This window comes from Peromyscus maniculatus, chromosome 9 (assembly GCF_049852395.1).
Source record: "Peromyscus maniculatus bairdii isolate BWxNUB_F1_BW_parent chromosome 9, HU_Pman_BW_mat_3.1, whole genome shotgun sequence".
In the NCBI taxonomy this organism is placed as follows: domain Eukaryota; kingdom Metazoa; phylum Chordata; class Mammalia; order Rodentia; family Cricetidae; genus Peromyscus; species Peromyscus maniculatus.
Genome location: NC_134860.1, coordinates 116047970 through 116069329, shown reverse-complemented (window position 1 = coordinate 116069329; position 21360 = coordinate 116047970). Strand labels below are relative to the sequence as shown.

At 51.8% G+C, this 21360-nt stretch overlaps 1 protein-coding gene across 1 annotated transcript in view; it reads left to right on the top strand.

Annotated features, from left to right (window-relative positions):
- Positions 1-594: 594 nt before the first annotated feature.
- The window catches only part of Abcc4 (ATP binding cassette subfamily C member 4 (PEL blood group)), a 230615-nt gene continuing 209849 nt past the window's right edge, over positions 595-21360 (top strand). Inside the window, exon 1 of the mRNA XM_006978748.4 lies at positions 595-841. Coding sequence (XP_006978810.1) covers positions 768-841 — 74 coding nt within the window. The 5' untranslated portion in view covers positions 595-767. The remainder of the gene's footprint in view (positions 842-21360) is intronic.

Sequence of the window (21360 nt, the reverse complement as noted above, 5' to 3'; positions counted from 1 at the left end):
TAGCCAACTGCTCAGAGATCCGCCATGCCAAGAAATACAGCAAAGGACAAGAAGCCGGCCCGAAATGGCAACATTGATTCATCTCTTCAGATCCTAGCGTTCTAATCCCGTGTGGCCCGGCTGTCTCCACCGCTTTCAGGTCTGCAAAGGGAATCTGTGAAACCTTGCTGTTGTTCCGGGTCAGACTCTTGGCCTGCAGGTCGGAGAACCTCCCACAGCGCCCTATTCGGTCCTGATGGAGGCAACATGCCAGGGGAGGGCAGCCAAAGCCGGGCAGCTTTCACCAGATCTCCAAAAAGCCCTTCGCCCGGGGGCGTTTCTGAGCGCGGGGGCGGGCACAGCCGGCCCCGCCCCCGCCCCCATCAGGGTGGTGCTCGGGCGCTGATCTCAAAACTTCGGCAAAGTTTGCTGCGGGTCCCGAGCACGTGCGGCTTCCTCGCGTTCCCCCGGCCGCCGCCCGTCACCTGCGCGTACTCTCCGCCGCTCCCGACCCGCCTTCCCCCTGCGCTCGCACGCGACGCGCAGCTCCCGGGCTCCAGGAGGCGGCGGCGGCGGCGGCGAGGCGTAGCGGGCGCCCCGAGGATCCCCGGGAGGCGGGGTCAGGGCGGGCCGGCGCTCGGTTCCCGGAAGCTGCTGCCTGCGAGGCTCCCGCCGAGCGGACCGGCGCGCCGGCCCGAGCTCCAGCATCCTCACCCGGGAGCGCCTCCCGGAGCCGCGCACACCGCCACCACCGCCGTCCCCGCCAGGCCGCGCGTACCCGGGGCAAGATGCTGCCCGTGCACACCGAGGTGAAACCCAACCCGCTGCAGGACGCCAACTTCTGCTCGCGCCTGTTCTTTTGGTGAGTGGTGCCCCGCCTGGGCCCGCCTCGCTGTCCGTGAGATGCTCCGCGCCGGTCCGAGGCGGCCGGAGGATGCGTTCCCTGCACGGCCGCGCACTCCGGGCTCCCCGTCGCGCGTGCGCCGCGCCGCCTGCCGTCCCCGCCGGCTCCCCACGCCTGCGCCGCTCCACGCCCGAGGAGCACGCGGGGGCCCGGTGGCAGGCACAGGTGGCTCCCATCCGCAAGCGCGGGGATCGGTGGGAGGTGCAGAGTCGCCGCCCTGCCTTGGAAGGCAGACCCCGCATGCCTCCCACCTTCCCGGGTCCAGCTGCCAGGCGCGCCCAAACTGCACCTTTTTCTTTCTCTTTAAACTAAGCGGCTGGGAACAGCTGGTCTTATCTAATCGCCACTGAAGCTGGAGTGCTGGAGCAGCGCCACGCTCTAGTGTCCCCACCGCCTTCTGAAGCACCTCCCCAGACATCTTTCTTTCAGCTCCATCAATTGCCACTGTGGGTGCTCGTGTGTGTCGTTTGCAAGGAAGTTCGATAACCGATAGAACCGTATCTCTCTTTCTGGCCCTCAGTGTGTGTCCTGGTACCTAAGTACAGCTGATCTCGTGTGGGTGGAATATCAATTTATTATCATGTCTTCTTTACTTATGAATGGGGACACTGCTCCTGAACAAGGTCTGCAGGACGTTTCCCTCTTGACTGACACGCAGCCATAGTGGAGTATGTGATGCCCTGTTAGAGGGACTTTTCACTTCTGCCTTCCTTAAAAAACTCCTCCAAGAGAGATGATGACTGCATCTCTCTTGGAGGAGTTTTTTAAGCCTGTGTGTGTGTGTGGGGGGGCGGGGCGGGGACGGGGACGGACGGACGGACGGACGGCGTCTTACCAAGATCTCGAGTCTTTAGAGACAGGATCCATTGAGCGATGCCTAAAACCACTGATGGGTTCCCTGATCTGGCCCCAGCCTCTCCCCTCTTATTATAGCGAAAAGGCGTAGGTAAGTGACATTCCTAAGTAGTTTTCCATCTCGCAGCCTGGGCTGGCTAGTACTCACGCTTGGCTAACTAGTGTAGTTTTCGTTTCTTGACCTCTGCCATTTCATCTTTCTCACATTCTAATGTTACCTTTTTAAAATGGGGAAACCTAGGGAATTTCAAATTGCTTACTATTAATTAAATTTCAAGTTTAATTTCAAATTAAATTTTAAAAAATTTACTATTGTTTTAATTTTGTATCTAGTGTGTGCAGGATCTGATATTGGACATTTGGTAGAGAGGAGCAGGCAGGAAGAAGGAATATGGTTGGGGTTAATATAAAAAACAACAACCTCAAAGCAGGTGGACTGTCTTGGTCTCCTGAGCTTTTGTCAGGACACAGAACTCTTTTTGTTTTTGTTTTTCAAGACAGGGTTTCTCCATGTAGCCTTGGCTGTCCTGGAGCTAGCTCTGAAGACCAGGCTGGCCTCATCTCTAGAGCCAGAGATCTGCCTGCCTCTGCCTCCCGAGTGCTGGGATTAAAGGCGTGCGCCACCACCTCCCGGCTAGGACATGGAAGCCTTGATGACCTTTCAGTGTGTGGACTTTCAAAATGTAGGTGAAGGGAGAGCTGGGTGTGAGTGGCACATGCCTGTGGGAGGCTACATGAGCCTGAGGAGTTGACACCAGCTTAGACGATGTGGCCGTCTTTTGTTGTTTGCTTGTTTGAGACAGTCTCTCTCATGGCCCAGGCTGGTCTTGAAGTCTGAACTCACAGCAGCCCTCCTTACTGCCTCAGTCCCCCGAGTGCTGGGAATATAGGTGTGAGCCACGTGTCTGTCAAAAGAATGTAAGTGATAGCTGAGTGTGGTGTCACACACCTTTAAACCTTTAATCCCAGCACTCAGTGGGCAGAGGCAGGTGGAGTTCCAGGACAGGAACGATCTCCCATTGCTGGCTTGGGTGGGCACTCCTCTCCATTTTCTAGTGGGGGAGAAATGAGCTGTCAGCTCTAGTTTACACCCATGAAGACACTCCACTGAGATATTTTAATTAACCTATCCAGGAAGACACAGTGATCAGCAGGACGCAGATTTGGGCAGTCTGGCTCCTGGGAGCTGCTGTCCTGTGCTGCTTTTCCTGGGGGTTGGTTCCCCCTGGCATGGAGGAGGAGGTTTCATTTGCTCCTGTTCTTACAGGTGGGGTTTCTCAAGGGATATTCTCATAGTTCCTGTCGTGGAAGATGATGCATGTGGAGCATCTACCGTCTTGTTATACGGCACCTGCTCTCAAAGTTAGGCAGTCAGAAGGGCAGCATCAACACCACCTGAGAGCTTATTAGAAAGATGCAGGGTCTCCAGTATCCCTACAGACTGGCTCAGAAAAAATCCGCAGCAGTGGGGGTACATGCTACGTTCATGTGTCTTGCACAAGGGGTCCAGGTGGTGCTGATGAAGGCTGCAGATGGCCCCCTGCAAAGGCTCTCCTCCTGCTGGCTTTCCCATCCCATGTGATGCTCTGCAGGAGGGCCATGGCTTGGTGAAGTCTCCCGTGGACAGTGATGGCATCTTGTGTGCCTACTTACCGAGGGCATCCTTTCTCAGTCTCTAGGTTCGTGGTTCCCTTCTGCAGCTGCCTTGCCGCAGGTGGGAAAATCAGGAGGTGGCTCCTGCAGCTGCCCACCTTGTAGAGCAGACCTGGTGTTCCACCCTCGGTGGACTGTCTGCCCTTCCTCCCACACTTCGTCTGCTTCCTAAGCTCCGGAGTGGGTAGCTGCCCAGCCAGATGATAACAGCCACAGCCGGTACAATATGCTTTCCTAGGATGTTGGCGATCTGTAACACAGTTTGGTTTTGTGCCATATACTGTTGTGACTGTTGAAAATTGTTGTGGATTTCAAGAGATGATTGTTTTCTACTGAGGAAACTGAAGACAGTGGAAACACTGGGGTGGAAAAAGGGTGGTAATTTCCATCAGTCTGACACACCTGCTGATATTTTAGTGTGTCTTGCACACATTTGTTTCAAGGCACACATTTGCACGACCACATCCACACTAAGTAAAGCTGTAAACCCTGCTATAGATCCTTTAGTTTTTATGGTGGACTTCAAGGCGTGGTATTTTCTGACTGTAATTTATAGTTTTTCACTGCTGTTGAGCACAGTGTATCCAGTGATTGATTATGCTGCATGTGTCCGTGGCTGTATATTTTGGTGACCCCACTTCCCCTTTCCCAGGCTACTGGTGCTGGGGTTGGGGGCAGGCATTATGCAGGTTAAACACACACTCACCACGGACCACACCTCCAGCCCCATCAGAAGGTCTTTTTGCATCCCAGGCTTACCTGGATTGCCTGTGCATGGTTCTTAGCCGGTGCGTAGTTTCGTTTCTGACAACAAAGGCAGCCAAATTTTCTTCATGCAGTTGATGTAACAGAGGCGCCAGTTTTTTCAAAACAGCGCATTTTCCCATCACCATTTATTGAGTAGTGTGTCCTGCCTGTCATTGGAAATCAGTGGTAGAGCTTATGAAACGCTGTGTCCCTCAGGGTGTGGGATGGTCCAGACTCCGCCAGGATTGCCCTGCCTCCCTGCTGCCCCCTGGTGTTGTCACCGGCATCCAGCAAGGCCCGTGGGTGGACTCTGTATTCCTAGGCCAGGGCTCCTATCCAGGTCTTGGGTTGCAGCCACAGACTCAAGGTGAACAGTGGAGGCGCTTTCCCAGGGTGCCATTGTTGAGGGACTCCAGGGGACAGATGCATTTGGCCCCAGAGAGTAGTTATGTCCTCCTCCTCCTGTGGCTAATTGTGTCTCTGTTGATGAGATGTCGTCTTGCAAAGCCCATGCTGTTGTAGAAAACTGCTGTGGGTGATGGGACAGACTTTCTGGGGACTCGGCTTAGAAAAAGCTCACGACGTGAGAGGGGTAGAAATGCATGTGGCCTAGAGAGGCTGGCTGTGTGCTGCCCCCACCCCGCCATCAGTGGGCAGCAACTCCGAGTATTTATTTATTCATTTCATTTCGAGAGACTGGGTGTCACTTTTTAGCCCAAGCTACTGGTAGGGAATGCTTATACCTTCCTGCCCTGAGTGCTGGGATTATAGGTGTGAACCATGCCCAGCTTAGCAGTGTTTAATTTTAAACTGTGGCATTTGGTATCCTTTTTTGAGTACTTTTAAAATATATAATACATACACACACACATACACATACACACACACACACACACACACACACACACACACACACACACACACGAACACCCCCCCATGAACACATACACACACACATGAACATCCCCCCCACACATACATGAACACCTCCCTACACCCACATGAACTCACACACACAAACACATACACACACCTGCCACAGCAAGTGTGTGCAGGTCAGAAGACAGCTCTTTACCGTGTGGGTCTTGGGGATGAGCCTCACTCAGGTCGTAGGCTTGGTGGCCAGTGCCTGTCCCTGCTGAGCCGTCTCTGGCCTTGCTGGCAGTAGGCAGAGTGCCCGGTTTGTAGTGGGAACCGAGGAGAACTCCTGCCCTCCAGAGCAGGAAGGAAAGTTCCAGGCTTATTTAAAGATTAATCCTTCAAGAAACCTCCCTAAGTTGTAAAATCCGATGAGTGTGGAAAGCAGAAGTCAGCAGGGCCGTGGCTGGACATGCAGATGGTAAAAGTCACATTCACCTGCTCAGTAATGGCCTCCGACATGCCTTTAAAAGTAGAGGTTATGGGTCTCTTACGAGGAACTCTGGCCCTAGTGAGTTGGTAGCCTAGTGCCTGTCCCTGCTGAACCCAAGCCTAGTGGGTGGGCTTTGGGGAACCTGTTTTTTTTTTTTTTTTTTTTTGATTTTTCGAGACAGGGTTTCTCTGTGTTGCTTTGCGCCTTTCCTGGGACTCACTTGGTAGCCCAGGCTGGCCTCGAACTCACAGAGATCCGCCTGGCTCTGCCTCCCGAGTGCTGGGATTAAAGGCGTGCGCCACCACCGCCCGGCTGGGGAACCTGTTTTGAGGGCTGCTAGTTCCAGTATCCTCAGGCCACCCTGAGAGGCGTGGGTCAGAGAGGTCCACTGACCTTTCTCATGAGTGATCACTAACACCTGTACATTGTGTTCCATTTCACATGTTACCTCAAGAAATGCAATCCTCAATCTCTGAGGCAGACAGTATCACAGTTCTCTAGGGGAGACGTTGAGGTCCAAAGGGGTTGGGCAGCTTCTCAGGAGTCTCGTAGCTTGGAAGTCGCTGTGTCGCAGCCGAGATGCTATCTGGATCATCAGAATGTGTTGTGGGTGTGCCCATCAAGCCAGAAGTGCTCGGCATCTGTCTGCCTGCTGACCTTATCATTATTGTTAGTGAGTGGATATGGTTTTTACATGTGTGTGCACCTACGGTATGTTTCCTCCTGTGCTGGCTAGTTTTCTGTTAACTGGACACATGCCGAAGTCATCTGAGAGGAGGGAACCCCCATTAAGAAAATGCCTGTATAAGATCAAGCTGCAGACAAGTCTGTAGGGTGTTTTCTCAATGTGTGATCAATGGGGGAGGGCCCAGCCCATGGTGGGTGGTGCCATCCCTGGGCTGGTGGTCCTGGGTTCTATAAGAAAGCAGGCTGAGCAAGCCATGGGGAGCAAGCCAGTCAGCAGCACCCCTCTGTGGCTTCTGCATCAGCTCCTGCCTGCAGGATCCTGCCCTGCTTGAGTTCTTGTCCTGACTTCCATGATGATGGACAGTGATGTGGAAGTGTAAGCTGAACAAACCCTCTCCTTCCCACGTTGCTTTGGTCGTGGTGTTTCGTCACAGCGATGGTGACCCTAACTGGGACACCTCCCTTCCATTTGCTGGATTGACTTGTCACTTGGTTGTCAACGTCGTTATCTACCCAGTTGTTATGACGTAAACTCTCCACTCATCCTTTCCAAACCTTATACCCTGGCATCAGATTCTAGTGTTTGACTTTAAAATGCCTGTGGAATCATTCATTCATTTGTTCACCCACTCACCAGATGCCCACCGCATGCAGGTGTTTGGGAGCCTCAGGGAAACTGGATGTTTCCTCAAGCCTGGCTGTGGCTTTTTCCTTTTTCCTTCCAGGGGAAGGAAATTTACCCTCAAACAAATCGGGGCCATCCTGCTCTTCTGTCTCCCGTTACTCTCAAGAGCAGACTAGGCTAGAATTCACACCCAGTTCTGTGACTCCAGACGGGGTTGTGACCCAAGTTAAGCTGTGGCTTAGAGCAGGCGCTTCCAGACACTTTCTGAAAGGGGGTAGACGGGTCCTCTTCAGGCGTGGCTGCCACGCAGTCCCCTTTGCAGTGATGGACTCACATCATTTTACAGCTCATGGTCTTATTTGATCATTGAGCCGGGAGGTCTGGGGTCAGATATATTGCAGGACCCGACAGGAAGAGGTTCCAGGGTGTCTCTAAGGGTTTGGCTTAAGCAAAAGACACAATGGAGCCACGATTCAGTGAGGTGGGGAAGCCTGCAGAGGAACCATCAGGGCGGCGTTAGCAGGTAAGTCCGCTGGCCTCTCAGTCTGTGGGGTTTGTCCTCATGTAACCTGTCTCTATTTTCGTTCATGCTATCCATATCAGAGTTGAGCAGGTCTTGGCTGCCATTCAGTTTTTAGTTTGAGCACTAGAAAGGAATAGGTCTTGAGAACATCCTCCATGGTGTGGCTGAGACACTTGCCTACACTGCATGGGAGATTACGTTTTCCACAAGTGTCTGGGAGAGATCACATCACCTGTCCCAGAGGAGTCCGGAGGCATTGGTCTCCTGGGTGGTCATTCCCAGGAGGAGAGCGGCTAGTGTGTTGGCAGGACTTACTTTATACAAGTGAAGGCTGGCTGTTGGTGCTGGATTTCATGAATATGTTCTTAAATTGCCTCCTTCAGTTGCCTACTTATGGAAATTATTTCTTCTTATTTAGGTTTTTGAGACAGGCTGGCCTCAAACTTGCCATGTAGCCAAGGCTTGCCTTGAGCATCTGAGCCTTCTGCCTCTACCTCCCAAGTTCTGGGATTACAGATGTCTACCTCTGTGCCCAGCAGATGGAAGTTATTTCTCCGAAGCTTACCAGCCTGTTTTGATTAAGTTTCCTTTTCTCTTTTGATGGCGATGGGATTAAGTGAAGGGTTTCACACATGCTAAACACACACTTTGTCACAGACCTCCAGCTCCAGTCCTGGTTAACTTCTTTGTAGTTGACACTCCAAAGCAACTTCTCAGGCTTCCTTGTGGCTGAACTACCTGAGTGGCCAGCATCAACAGACAAAAGAAAACTGAATAAAAGCCCAGTGCCGGCCCATCCCTAGGGCAGTTTGAATCCCAGTTTTAGGAAGTATCATCTGGGCATAAATAACTTTAAAAGGTCCTCAAGCGCCACTGATTGCAACTTCCCCAAAGTCTACGCACTTCCCTGGCCCACCCTCATGTGCCTTCCCTTCCAGGTCTCTCTCAAGGTCTTGCTGACCCCAAAGTGTGAGGACTGTGGCTGCCATGGATCTTAGTCAGCTCTGTGGTGCTCAGCAGGTGTCACTGGGGGCAGGGCCCATGTGCCGGGGGATCTTGGGTATAGTGGGTTATTTGATCCTTGTAGGAACAGCTCTGCCCTCACAGTGAGGGAACAGGCTGGAGACACCAGGGAGCACTCTTTTTCAGGTGGGCATGGTGAAGCTGGGGGTTGAGTCAGGTACTCCTGACCCTAGATGCGTTTGATTCTGTGTCCGCGATCATTCCCTCTTCCTGCACAGCTGTTTCTGTAGGATGCCTTCAGTACGTGGAGCCAGAGACTCTGGGAGGACCTCAGTGGAGAGGAAATGTAACATTGTAGGTAAAATGAGTATAACATTGCTCATCTAATACATTGCTTTAGTCTGTAGGTCTTTATTGATGTGTCTTGTTGGTCAGGACATGACCGAGACCCGGCTGACCATTTCTATTAGCGTCGCCTCTTAAAGGCCCCTTGGCCAGCCACGCAGCATGCACCGCCCTCTCAAGAGAGCATACAATGCATTCTTCCTATTTTATATTCATTTTTTAGAGATTTGTTTTTATTACTTTTGATTTTGTGTATTTACATGTTTCTATGAATGGCTGTGTGCATGTGAGTGCTGTGTAGGTGAACTTCTCTGTCCCACCAGCCACTCCCCCAAGTAACCACACAGAGACTTAATATTAATTATAAATGCTCACCCAACAGCTTAGGCTTGTTTTTAGCCAGCTCTTATAACTTAAATTAACCCATTTCTATTATGGTTCTAGCATGGTTCTAGCATGGTTTCTACGTGCTGCCCTGAGGCTCCTTTATGTCATGTATGCACTTCCCATCCTGCTCGATCTGCGTCTCTTGCATCTCCAGACTTCACCCTTCTTTTTCCCAGCATCCTCCTAGTCTTACTCTTCCGCCCAGTCTCTTCCTGCCCAGCTATAGGCCAGTCAGATCTTTACTAACAAATGAGAGTAATGCATATTTACAGTGTACGAAGATTGTTCCACAGCAGGGCTGGTGGCTGGGAGGCCTGAGATGTGGATTCCCCCAGTGCCACTCAGCTGGATGCTTGGACTGCTCGCCTCTGCAGGACGCAGGCCCCTGACTGCTGAGCCGCTTCTCCAGCCCTGTTTATCTTGTTGTTTTTTTTTTCGCTCTTCTAAAATGGGTGTATCAGAATTTATTAAGTGAGATTGATTGATTTTTTTTTTGAGATTGGGTCTCTAAGTGTAGCCCTGGATGTCCTGGAACTCATTGGCTGTGTAGATCAGGCTGACCTTGAATTCGGAGACCTGCCTGCCTTTGCCTGTGGAGTGGTAGAACGAAAGTTGGCACCGCCACGCCCAGTGCTTTGTCTTGTTTTAAATAACAGAAGGGAGATGATTGACAGCTTAAACTGGAAGGCTGGGCCTCAGGGGGTCTCATTGCAGGTCCCAAATGTGGTATTTACAGGAGATCTGTTCCTCATTCAACAATACAGTTCGTTCAACTGTAAAATAGACTCTGTCATTTTAGTAGGTGTTAGCCTGGTAGAGTATATAGGGGTGCCTAGTATGTATGACCCTTAGGAAACGGAGACAGTAAGGATTGCTGCAAAATTAACCTTTTTGTGTTTGTTTTGGGGTGGTGGTGGTGCTGCTGTGAATTGAACACATACTAGACGAGCATTCCACCACTGAGCTATATCCTCAGTCTCCCATGATGTCTTTTCGATTGCCCTAAGTGACTAAATCTTTTGGAAATCTGTGTGACCCAAAGAGAAAATATCTGAATTGTTAGTTTTCTGGCTTTGGAAGCTAGTGTGTCCTCACTGTTTTCTCTCAGTATGTGGTTGAGCCATTTGCACTTCCTGTGTTTTATCATTGATTACACGAGATTATTTTAGTCTTAATCTGGCCTGCTTCCGTTTGGAGTTGCTAATATCTTACCTTAGATAGAAGCAAGTGAGAAGCTGGGTAGCATAGTGTCAAACTTGAACTAGAAATCCCGAGTTCTAGTCCACGATCTTACACTTAATACCTGTGTGATCCCAGACAAGATGGATGACCACGCCAGGCTTTGCTATCCTGTTAGTTGGTAGAATTAAACTGTCTCCTGGCTTAGACTCACTGTGATGGTTAATTTTCATTGTCAAGTTGACTAGATTTAAAATGATCGGAAGATAGGTGAGATATCCATGGTGGTATCTTGGGGGGTATTTCCAGAGGTGTGAAAAAGGTCACCTTGCGTTAGAATTCCTGGCCACTCCCCCAACTACATGACTACAAGAACTGTCCAGTAGCCAGGCAAGGTCATCCCATGTAATCCCTGTGCTGTGTGGTCGCGCAATCTATTCGCACAGGTGGCGTAGCTACGTAAGCCTATATGTGCGCGTGCGCATATGTGTGTGTGTGTGTGTGTGTACCTATTAACACAGTTCCACCTATTCCTCTTCTCTCTTCTTGCACCATCATTCCATAGGCCTGTGTCCACCTCCACTATTCCCTTCCCTTAATCAAACTCTTATAGTGGGCTTTGCCGTGCCTCATGGCTTCTCTCTCATGGTAAACAATGCCGCTTAATAAATAACGTTGTGCTGCTTAATAAGTCACACCTTGCGTATGGGTAGCACCATCCCATGAGCTGAGGGCTTGGGTGTGATAACATGGGGTAAGGGGGAAGCCGGTCAGCCCAGCCCGTCCGTTGTCCCTGCCTGGCCATTCGGTGGACAGGTCTCCACCACCTGACGTCTGCCATCCAGCTTCCTCCTCCTCCCAGCAGCTCTGCACCTGACAGCCATGCCTCCTGGTTGTGTGAATGCAGGGAGGGTCTGGTTTGTGACAGGCGGCTTGATCCATTGCCACTCTGGACTGGAGCTGTCCTGGGACCCGGTGTTCCAGCTCACACTGAACGCCTCAGGCCTTATCTTTAGAGAGTCCGGCAGTGCTGCTACCACCGCCGCTGGCCTTGACACCGTCTTCTTTGACATTTGATGCCCTCTGTGGTGTGAGCCCCACTTAGCGTTCCTCTGTTGATCCCTGTAGTGCCTGGTGTGAGGCTCCCCGACCACACGCATCCTTTCCATCCATTCCCTCAGTGCACATGCTCCTTGTCCAGGGCACCTGCCTCTTCCTCCGCTGCTGAACTCCTGCAGGAAAAATGCCCCGACCAGCCAGCGTTCAGTGTGCCCCTCTGCAGTGTGGACGTGCTGTGTCGGGGGCTGGGTGTTAGGGGAGGCGGTTGTTCTCCTGGTGCGGTGCTTCCTATTGGCAGGAGCTGCTTAATTTACTTTTTAGTTTTAGTCATCCTACTTTGGCCATTTTTTTTGTTGAGTTTCTGTTTCTATTTTTTCGAACCAACGTAGAAAATAACAGGGTTTCATTATGTCACATTTATCCATACATACCTCTCCCAGATTCCCAAGTTCTCTGCCTTGTCTCCTTCTGTTCCTAGCCGTTCCATTTCCACATCATGTCACACGCATTCTGGTACCCTCCCCAGACCGTTATGTGAAGGCTTTCCCCTCCTTAATTCCAAACATGTGCACGTAAATGTAAAGCGGGGATCTGCTTATGAGGGAGACCGTACACCGTAGTTAGCATCAGTTGTCAGCCTGACCCTCCCGGGAAGAGGGAACCTCAGCTGAGGAATTGCCTTCACTGGATCAGCCAGGCGGCCTGTCTGGGAGGCACTTTCTTTACTGTTAGTGGATAGGCAGGACCCAGCCCAGTGTAGGCCCTGCCATCCCTGGGCAGGGGGCCTGGGTTGTAGAAGAAAGGTCCTGAGCAAACCGGAGTGAGAAACCAGGAAAGAGTGTTTGTCATGCTTCTGCCTTGACTTCCCTCCATGGTGGACGGACCGTACTTATAAGCCGAATAAATCTTTCCTCCCCCAAGTTGCTTTTGGTCATGGTGTTTAATCAGAGTAACAGAAGCAAACTAAAACAAGGTGGTATTTTTCTTTCTGGGTAAGGCTACCTCAATAAATACAGCCCAGGCCCACCCATTTTCCTGAAAACTTCACAGTTTATTTCTTCTTCTTATTTTTTCTTTATTCCATTGTGCAGGTGAACCACTCTCAACACTGATGTGTTGTGTAGACTCCCACCACCACCCTTTGGTGCGGTGGGTACTGTTGTTTTCCAAGGCGAAGCAGCCTGTGAGCAGGAGTCAGCTGGGGCCCAGCGCTCTCTGCTGAAGTGCGACATGGCGTCTGCCGGCGTGGAAGATGAGCGTGCAGTGAGCTCAGCCCATGCTAAGGGTGTTTCCCAGGGGGAGACAAAACAGAACACTCTGGAGGAACACACTTGGGTGCAGTATCCTGGGGTGTCTGATGGAGAGGCAGGTGAGCTGGGCGGCTGTTGGTCTCTTAGCTCCGTGGAGACTGTGCTCCTGCCCTGTGCTCACCACTGCTCAGGCCAGGTCATCGTGATTGCACCTTCCTCTGTGCCTCCAGGGGGGGGGGGGGCGGGGGGTGCGCTCAGTGCAAGGACGAAAGAAAACTATGATTGTTGGAAGTTCGGTCCCTGGACAGCAGACATCTTTCTGAAGATCCGGCCTGGGCACGGATGGTAGTAGCTCTCTCCTTCCCTCTCAGGCCAGCACAGACTGGTATTGGGAATGTGGAAGTGGGCTGCTGGCCCTGTGCGAAGGCAGCCTGGGGTGCCTCAGGCTGACATCACTGGGCAGCCATGGCCAACCCCTGTGCAGCCTCCGTGGTGTGCTCCAGGCATGGCAACTAGTTCAGCCCTCTGCCAGGGCTGCCGAGATGGTACCTTAAACCCCGCCCCCAGCACCTGTAACCCCTGGGTCATATCGAGTTGCGGCAGAGTCAGTGTGCCACCTGTGCAGCCAGCCTGGGTCTGACTCGGCTCTTTCCCCCTGGGAAATAAGTGTCCATTACACGGAAGATGAATCGTGGGTTAATGTTTACAACTTTAGAAATGTTAAGACCTTAGTCCAGGGTCACAGTTGAGCTGTAGCAGAGCAAGACCCAAGTTCTCCGGACCCAGAGATCTCGAGGCTTAATCTCGTCTACTACTGGTGTCTACTACTGGTCAGGGGGAGATGCGGGGCAGACACTTGACACTTGCTGGTGTAATGGAGGAAAGCAGGAGGACAGCACTGAAGGGAAAGAGTGGAAAGCTTGCACTTGGTGGGAGACAGCCGAGGAAGGGTGACCGGGAACAGCCGGTGGGTTCTCCTGAGGCCCCGCCTAGAAAGAGCCCCCCCGCCTCTGCAGAGGATGTAGCCTCGTAAGGGGCCTGTGAAGACCTGGCTGGCGCCATTGCTGATGAGACGCCCCTTGTCCACAGGGAGAGGGGGTCAGAGTCTCTTTCAGAGTTGGCGTCCCACGGCCGTCTGTGCTGTGGTCCCATGTCACTAGGGTTGTTGTTGGACTGGGAGGTGTAGGCTCAGGAGCAGTGCTTCTCAGAGGGCTTCAGGCAGGCCCCAGAAGGTCAGCTGTCTGTCGGTTGGTCTAGCAGCCCTGTGGGTGAGCTCTGGGAATGGGCCCCAGTCTCCCTGTGGTCTTCCAGGTGAGTGCTGTGGACCTGGAATTTGAGAAGCCACAGAAGGCTGTTTTTAGAGCTCTAATCCCATTCTAGAAATTTCACAGAAGCAGGTGTGGCACATGCTTGTGATCCCAGCACTCGGAAGGTGCAGTGATCAGGAATTCCAGCTATCCTGGGCTGTGGAAGAGTTTGTCTCAAAACAAAATAATACCCAAACCAAACCAAAACACCAAAACTAAACCAAACCAAACCAAAAAATCCCCAAACCTTCCCAGTACCCACAAGGTGGGGAGAGATAACTGACTCCTGAAGGCTGTCTTCTGACCTCCATCCCCCACCACATAAATGAATACATGTTTAAAAAGCCAGCTTTCCTTCATCCCCTGCCTTTCCCTCAGGGCCTGAGTCTTCAGCCTCCTTCTCTCGCTTCCCCTGCGTGGTGGCGTTGAGGAAGGACATCTCTGCTTTTTGGTCCAGCTGAATCACGACCTGCTGCAACCACCTCACAGACACTCATTAAATAAACGTTTGGTAGACACACACACACACACACACACACACAGTTTTTAAAGTTTTATATAATGAGCCAAACGTCTGCATTCTCTTTCCCCCTCCTGCACAGACCTGTGGACGTGTATGGCAAGGGTTTGGTGTGCACACATGTGCACAGGTGAAGGACAGGATTTCCTTTAACAGTGCCGACACCCCGACACCCCGACACCCTCTCCTCTATTCATTAAGCCACCACAGAACCACCAGTGCTGGTCACACCAGCTGATTTAGGGATGGTGGTAAACCACAGCCCCACTCCTGAGCACACCCAGAAGACCACTCCGCTGTGAGAAGACAGCTGTGAGGACCCCTGCCCTCCCGCCCTCCCTGAGCCTTTCCCAATTCTCAGTCTCAGATCTTGGATCCCTAGAGTCTGTTGTGCCCCTACCCCCACCCCAAAACCTGGCCCTGCCTCTCCTGCTGCTTGTTATTCTATGAAACTGGAGACTTCCAATTCCATATGTTGAAACCTGGTCCCTAGTATTGTAGACTGTGATGGTACTTAGAGCGAAGGTCTCTAAATGGGTACTTAAGAGTGAGTTAGCTGATTGGGATAAACTTTAACTCAGTGAGACTGATGTCCAGCTTCGTCCTTGCATGTGACACTATGTACAAGGTGGGCGTCAAGACACAGGGAGAAAACCAGCATCCAAGGGAAGCAGAGGCCTCAGAAGCAGCCACCTCTGTCCTGCTCTTCCAGCATCTGCATCTGGGAGGGAGTAATGTTTTCTTTGTTTGCAGCCACTCAGGCTGTTGTTCTTGGTAGCCTGGTCAGATGAATGGGACCCACACGCCTGCCTGGAGCCACGGCTAAAAACCTGTTGTTAGATCTGCTGTTCTGTCCTGCCCTGTTAGCCTGAGCTTGCCTGGGATCGTCACCCAGCTGCAGCTCCTCACACAGCTTCCCCTCACTTTTCCTTCGGAGTTAGTGAGAGTTCACTTGAATTCCGAAATGTCTTCAGATGTGGAACCCGTTCCCATAAACCCTTCAGACTGTCTGTTGTGGATTAACGTGAAGCAGGAAAGCATGTTCTGTCCCTGGATGCGCAGTCTTTGTGTTCTGAGTAAATTATAGCTCTTGAAGTCCTGGCACTGTTGTTGGTGGTGTCCCCCAGCACTGGGTGGGGTGTGTCTCTGGCATAAAGCTGTCCCGAGTAAGCCTTTGTGTTCTTCCAGGCTGTGAAACCACACCGGCTCATCCTCTGAACTTTCTCTCTGACTGCAGCTGTCCCAGGCTGTTTTACTTTGGGAAAACTTCAGACCAGTCCTTGGGGTATCTGTATTAGAAGTGATGAAGGAGCTGGTTCCCTTGTTCCCTTCCACAGACTCCGGGGCCTCTCTCCTCCTGCAAATGTAACACAGTACTTGTTTTTCCTTAAAGTGTTTGTAAAAGGAAGGCTCGTCCCTTGGGTTAAGTCAGACCAGGATCCCTCTTCTTCCCTCTTGGGTGGATTTTGAAAGGAAGTTCCGCGAAGCTACCTCCTCCTCAGGGCTCCTTCCGACAGCTTCTCCTTGAGAGGAGGAGGCACATTTTCTAAGAGTCCCTTCCAGGAAGGATAAGGTGCAGCCGGAAGGGATCCCACAGAGCAACCAGCTTAGGGACATTGGAGAGGGAATTAATGGCCTTTGATTTCTGGGAACTGGCTTTTTTTTTTTTTTTAAGGGCAAAACAAAGTGAGTGAGTGGCAATTACTATGGAATGCTATCAGGCCTTGGGAAGGCTGCCTTGAGGGTTTTTGATAGTCCCACTGAACTCTGACCCACAAGCTCCAGACGGCCCTGAAGCCATTTTGATCCCCTGTAGACTGGTGCCCGGGTGTAGCTCCTCTAGGGTGTCACAGAGAAACACTCCTGTGCTCTTTCTTCTTCCATCTCTGGGCTTTAGATCCATTTCTTGGTGAGCATTTCAAGGACAGAGGGGTGAACTTGAACATGCATTTCTAAGGACCCCAGTAGCAAGTATGGTGACCCTCCTAGGGAGTAATGCAGAGACTTGGGGAAGCAGCAGCCTGGTCCCGTGTGTCTGCAGCTTCCCGGTGGCCAGCGGTGGCAGCTGTCAAGTGTAAGCCCGACTTCCTCCCTGGGTTACTTCCCTAGGCCGCCTCTGCCACAGGCTTCCCCTGGCTCTGTTCTCACACTGTTTCCCTCCCCCAGGCTCAGCAAGTTGGCCCCGTTTACCAGTGTCCACAAAAACCCATGTCCAGTGAGAGTGTCTGGACTTTGATTATCGGGGTCATCTTTTCTCTGTAGTCAGAGGCTTGGGACCCCTCCCTTAGTCTGTAACATGAGTTTTTTCTTGGCCTCCAGCTTACCAGTAATGATGTGGAGACTTAGTAATTATGAGAGCTTGGCCTATGGCTTAAGCTTGTTCCTAACTTGCTCTTATAACTTAAATTAACCCACTTATATTCATCTATGTTCTATCACGTGACATTACCTCTCTTCTATTTGCGGCTCCTGTTTCCTCTCAGTGTCTCCTGCCATTTCCTGCTCCTCGATTCCTCCTCCTCTTCCTCTCTCTCCCTGGAAATCCTGCCTCTGCCTCCTGCCCAGCTGTTGGCCGGTGAGCTCCCAATCACAGCAGTATATCTTCACACCGTGTACAAATGTCCCCCATCACTAGTCTCAGCCATTCTGACCGCCCGCCCCCAGGAGTGGCTTCTGAGACCTGGATGGATTCCCAGCCTTGTAGGCAGCCTTCCTAAGACAAGCGAGCATGCATGCCATCCCCAGCTGGTTAGCAGTTTGCCACAAGCAGCCGAATTCTGCCTCCGTCTGAGGACACTGGGGTGCAGAGGGGTTAAGTTCCCAAAAGCATCAGGCAGCGTGAATAAAAGGAAGAGGCGGGGCTGCCTGGTTCCCACCTTCAGAGGCAAGAAGGACATGGTCCAGAGTGGGCTTGGTGCGTGGTCTACACCATCAGGGAGAAGCTTTCTGGGGTGTGTGGTGTTTTGCTGTGTTCAAATGTGATTTCCTGCCCTAAATCCCTGCAAAGTACAGCTCCTGAAGCGTCCATACCACACTGCACCGGGTTTAACAGTCCGCTGTTCAAGTTCAGGCCGAACTCAATTTCTCAGGTGTTGTCTGTTCCTTCTGTTTTGATGGTAGGGAAAAGGGCCAGTGCTTCTGTACTGAGTCTGCTATTGGTCTGTGTTCCCATGTGGTGGTCATGCAACCTCGTGTGTGTGTGTGTGTGTGTGTGTGTGTGTGTGTGTGTGTGTGTGTGTGTGTGTGTGTGTGTGCCCATGTGCACACGTGTGCGGTACTAGGGATTAAACCTACGGCTTTGGCATGCTGGACAAGACGAGTACTCCACCACTGAATCACACCCCAAACCCTTACTCATCCTTTTATTTTAGAAGGAAATGCTCCCTGTGACAGCTTCTCTCTCTGTGCTCCTTGCCCACAAAAGAGGAAGATAATCCTCCCCTGGTGAAGTCAGAGTAACACAGGAATTTCTGGTTATCTGAGATTAGAGCTGACCTCTGCTCCCCGCTCCCTTTGTCTCCCCCTCCTCACTGGGTCTCCCCGGCAGGCCATGAGGATGAGCCTGGCTTTGAACTGATCTTCCTGCCTTCACCTCCAGATGTGGGGTTAAGGGTGTGTACCACCGTGGCCAGCTTTCACTTCACTCTTTTTAAAATGCTGCTTTTCCCTACTCCCGGGTGGCCCGGGTGTGTCAGGGTGTGTCCTTGTCACACTCCTCCCCTTGCCTTTTGGGGCTTTACATACTCACCTGTGGACCGGATCCTGTAAATATTTGACAAGCTTTACCCAGATTAACAGTTAGTGGCACCCTACCACTCTTTACATTTGAGCGGGCGTCCTCAGACATGAACTATAACCTTTGCTTTCTGTGGAGATGATGGCTGCGGCTGCTGCGAAGGAAGGAGCGTGTCCTTTTCCTGCTGTCCTTGAGTCGCCCATAGCTTGTCCTTGGAGTGGGCCAGACTTTCAAACTCCAGCAGCTGACCAGTTCTGGTAGATGTCTAAATTAGTCAGTCCTGAGGGTCAGTGGAGTGGCGGGGTAGGACTGGGCTGTTGACAGGTCCTTCCATCTTGGTCAAGCTCTCATTCGAACTAGTATCTTTTTTGGTTGGTGTTTTTAAGTGTGTATGGGTATTTTGTCTGCATGTATGTCTGTGCGCCACATGTGACATGCGCATTGTCTGTAGAGGCCGGAAGAAGGCATCAGATCCCCTGGAACTGGGGTAGCAGCCCTGTGTGAGCTGCCAAGTGGGTGCTGGGACTTGAACTTGAGCAGCCAGTGCTCTTCACGGCTGAGCTGTCCTCTCTGTCCCTACCCTGAAGTAGTGTCTTTAACTCTCAATTGAATATGCAGCCTGCAGTGTGGACGGAAGAGGAGGGAAGTTGTGTTTGATGTTTTCCTGCAGGGCCCGGTTCCCTCTGCATCTCCCAGCTCCTCACTCTCTTCCTTGCTGCAGGATAATGACCTCTACCCAACCCCGGCGGGCGTGGATTGGTAAAGGACTTCCTGAGAGTGCAGAGTGATGCCCTGCGCTGTCTAAGCCAGCTGGCGCCCCTCCTGTGGCCCCCTGGTGGTTTACTTGTGGCTGTTAACAGTGATTCAGAACCTCTCTTGTGAGCATGGCTGTCTTCGCTGTCCTGGAATGGGAGTCACACAGAGACCTTATCAGTGGTCTAGAACCTTTGGAAAGAGCCTTTTGCACAGTGAATGCCAAAGCTGTCAATTTGAACGACTTGTTGTGATTCCAGCTTCCTGTGGCCCTGTCTTCAGATTCCTGGTAAAGAAACTGAGTTGCGGAGCTGCTTGTTTGTTAATAATGATGTTACCACTTGCTGTGGCTGTGAGACAGCGAGGGCCCTCCCACAGGGGTCAGGAAGTAGAGCCCATCTGACTTTGGCCTGCCTGAAGGGACTCCGAGGAGGTGGGGCTGTGGGGTTAGGGAGGGAGCCGCTTCCATGGTTACTGTCCAGAAGGTTTGCATCTCTGGGGTTTTCCTCTTCCTCATCTTTTCTTCCCAGTGAGACACAGGTGCCCATGGGCCAGAAAACCTGGCTAGAGTTCCCTCTGGATTAGCCTGGAAGATGGCATTCGAAAACCAGGGGTTGGTGATTGGTTGGTGGGGACCAGACAAGCCGGCCTGGGGACGACAGGACGCCCACGAGTCAGGGTTCTCTTCCACCAGGTCATCTCAGTGGGTCACAGACCCTGCTGGTGTCCTTTTCCGTTGCTTTAGCTGTCCACCTCTGTGAGCGGTTGTGGTCCCATGGAACATCGTTCAGTGACAGTGGAGCAGATATCGCCGTTATTATTATCCTAATGAAAGCCATTTCAGAAAGTGCCCCGAATTCATCGTGGAGTTTTCCTTCTCTTCTTTATTTCCCACCAAGCCGGCCCTTGAACAGACTGCTGAGGGAGACTTCTCAAAGGATGGTTTTGTCCTCTGCATCTGCAGCTCTTCCGGCGGCCGAGGGCTGGTATGTTTGTGACTGCCCCAGAGCTTCCGAGCGTGAACTGGTTCAGCTGGAATTTTCCTCCATTCTGCCTCCCTGGCAACAGTGCTGCCCCCCTAGAGAAGCCTGTGGTCGGACAGCTGGAAACATTAGCAGGCTGTAAACGGGTGTCACTGTTTGGGATTGCTCTTGTCACATGGTTCTCTGTGTTGTGCACACAGTCAGGTGTCCTGAGCCCCTATTTTGAGTAGAATGGTGTCTGGATGTCAGAGAACTGCCAGCAGAGTTCACTCCGGGGCTGGAGTCAGCACCACGGTTCTGCACGTGCCTAGGCTGGAGAGGTAGTGTGCACGATTGCAGGAAAGTGCAACTAATTTGCGTGGAAAACTGGTTTCGCGTCCTAAGCTCACATGGGGACTGTGAAAGGTTGGGTCAAAGCCTTCAGACTGTTGCAGAGCTGGAGAGGGTTGGTGAATTCTGCCGGTCGAGCTTAGGCAATCTCAGCTCTCACCGCATAGGTAGTTACCAGAATTCAAACTCAGATCTTCGCTTACTTAAATAGGTAAATAAATAGCCCTTTGTCTTTCCTCTTAAGAGTGCAGGGAGGTAACATTGTAAAAATTAGATGAAAACTTAGGATCACTACATTAACAGCAATTTTTCTTACTTAGAGAAACCACAGCGTACAGAACCAAGTACGTGTCTTCTCTGGGCTTCATACCATTTGCCAAGAAATAATTTTGAATTATATGGTGGCTTAGGTTGGGGGCCAGAGTCTCTGAGTCAAACACACTCTTATGGGCCCTTAAACATCAGAAGGGAAGCCTGCCAGAACTCAGAGAGGGGATGCTTGTCTCGCACATGCACGGCTCTGGGCTGACTTCCCAGCACCGTGCGCAAAGCACATTGCTCTGTGCTCTTTGATGGACTAACACTAAAGTCAGCCCTCTCAGCGGCTTTCCCACGGCTGTGGAAGACCAAAAGCGACCAAAGCATCTTACAGGGGTTTATGTGGGGCTCCTTCAGAGGGCTGGAGCTCAAGACCGCCGTGGTGGGGAGGATGGTGGCAGGCCAGCAGGCAGACAGGTGTGGTACCGTGACCCTAGCTGAGAGCTCACATCTTGATCCACCAGCAGGAGGCAGAGAGAGCGAACTGGGAATGGCGGGATGGCGGGGGCTTTTGAAACCTGGAAGCTCACTCCTAGTGACACACTTTCTCCAAGAAGTCAACACCTCTCATCCTTCTCTAAGAGTTCCATCACCTGAAGACCAAGTATTCAAACACAGGATGGGGGCCATTCTCATTCAGACCACCATGTGAGTCCCTAAGAGGAGACCAAGGAGAGGTCCAGCAGGTGAGGTCACCACTCTCAGGGGTTTAGAGGCACCAGCCAAGCACACAGTGCGGTGCCACCTGGGCAGCACCAGGTTGGTCAGGAGGCAGAGAGGGAGGGGCCATGGGAGTGCCTAGACTTCTGGGGCATGATAGAATGGGAAGGTGAGCCGTTTAGGATTGGCTAGTTGTATTGTTCTTGTAAACTATTGGGAGAGCCCCCATTGGTCTAGTAGCTGGCT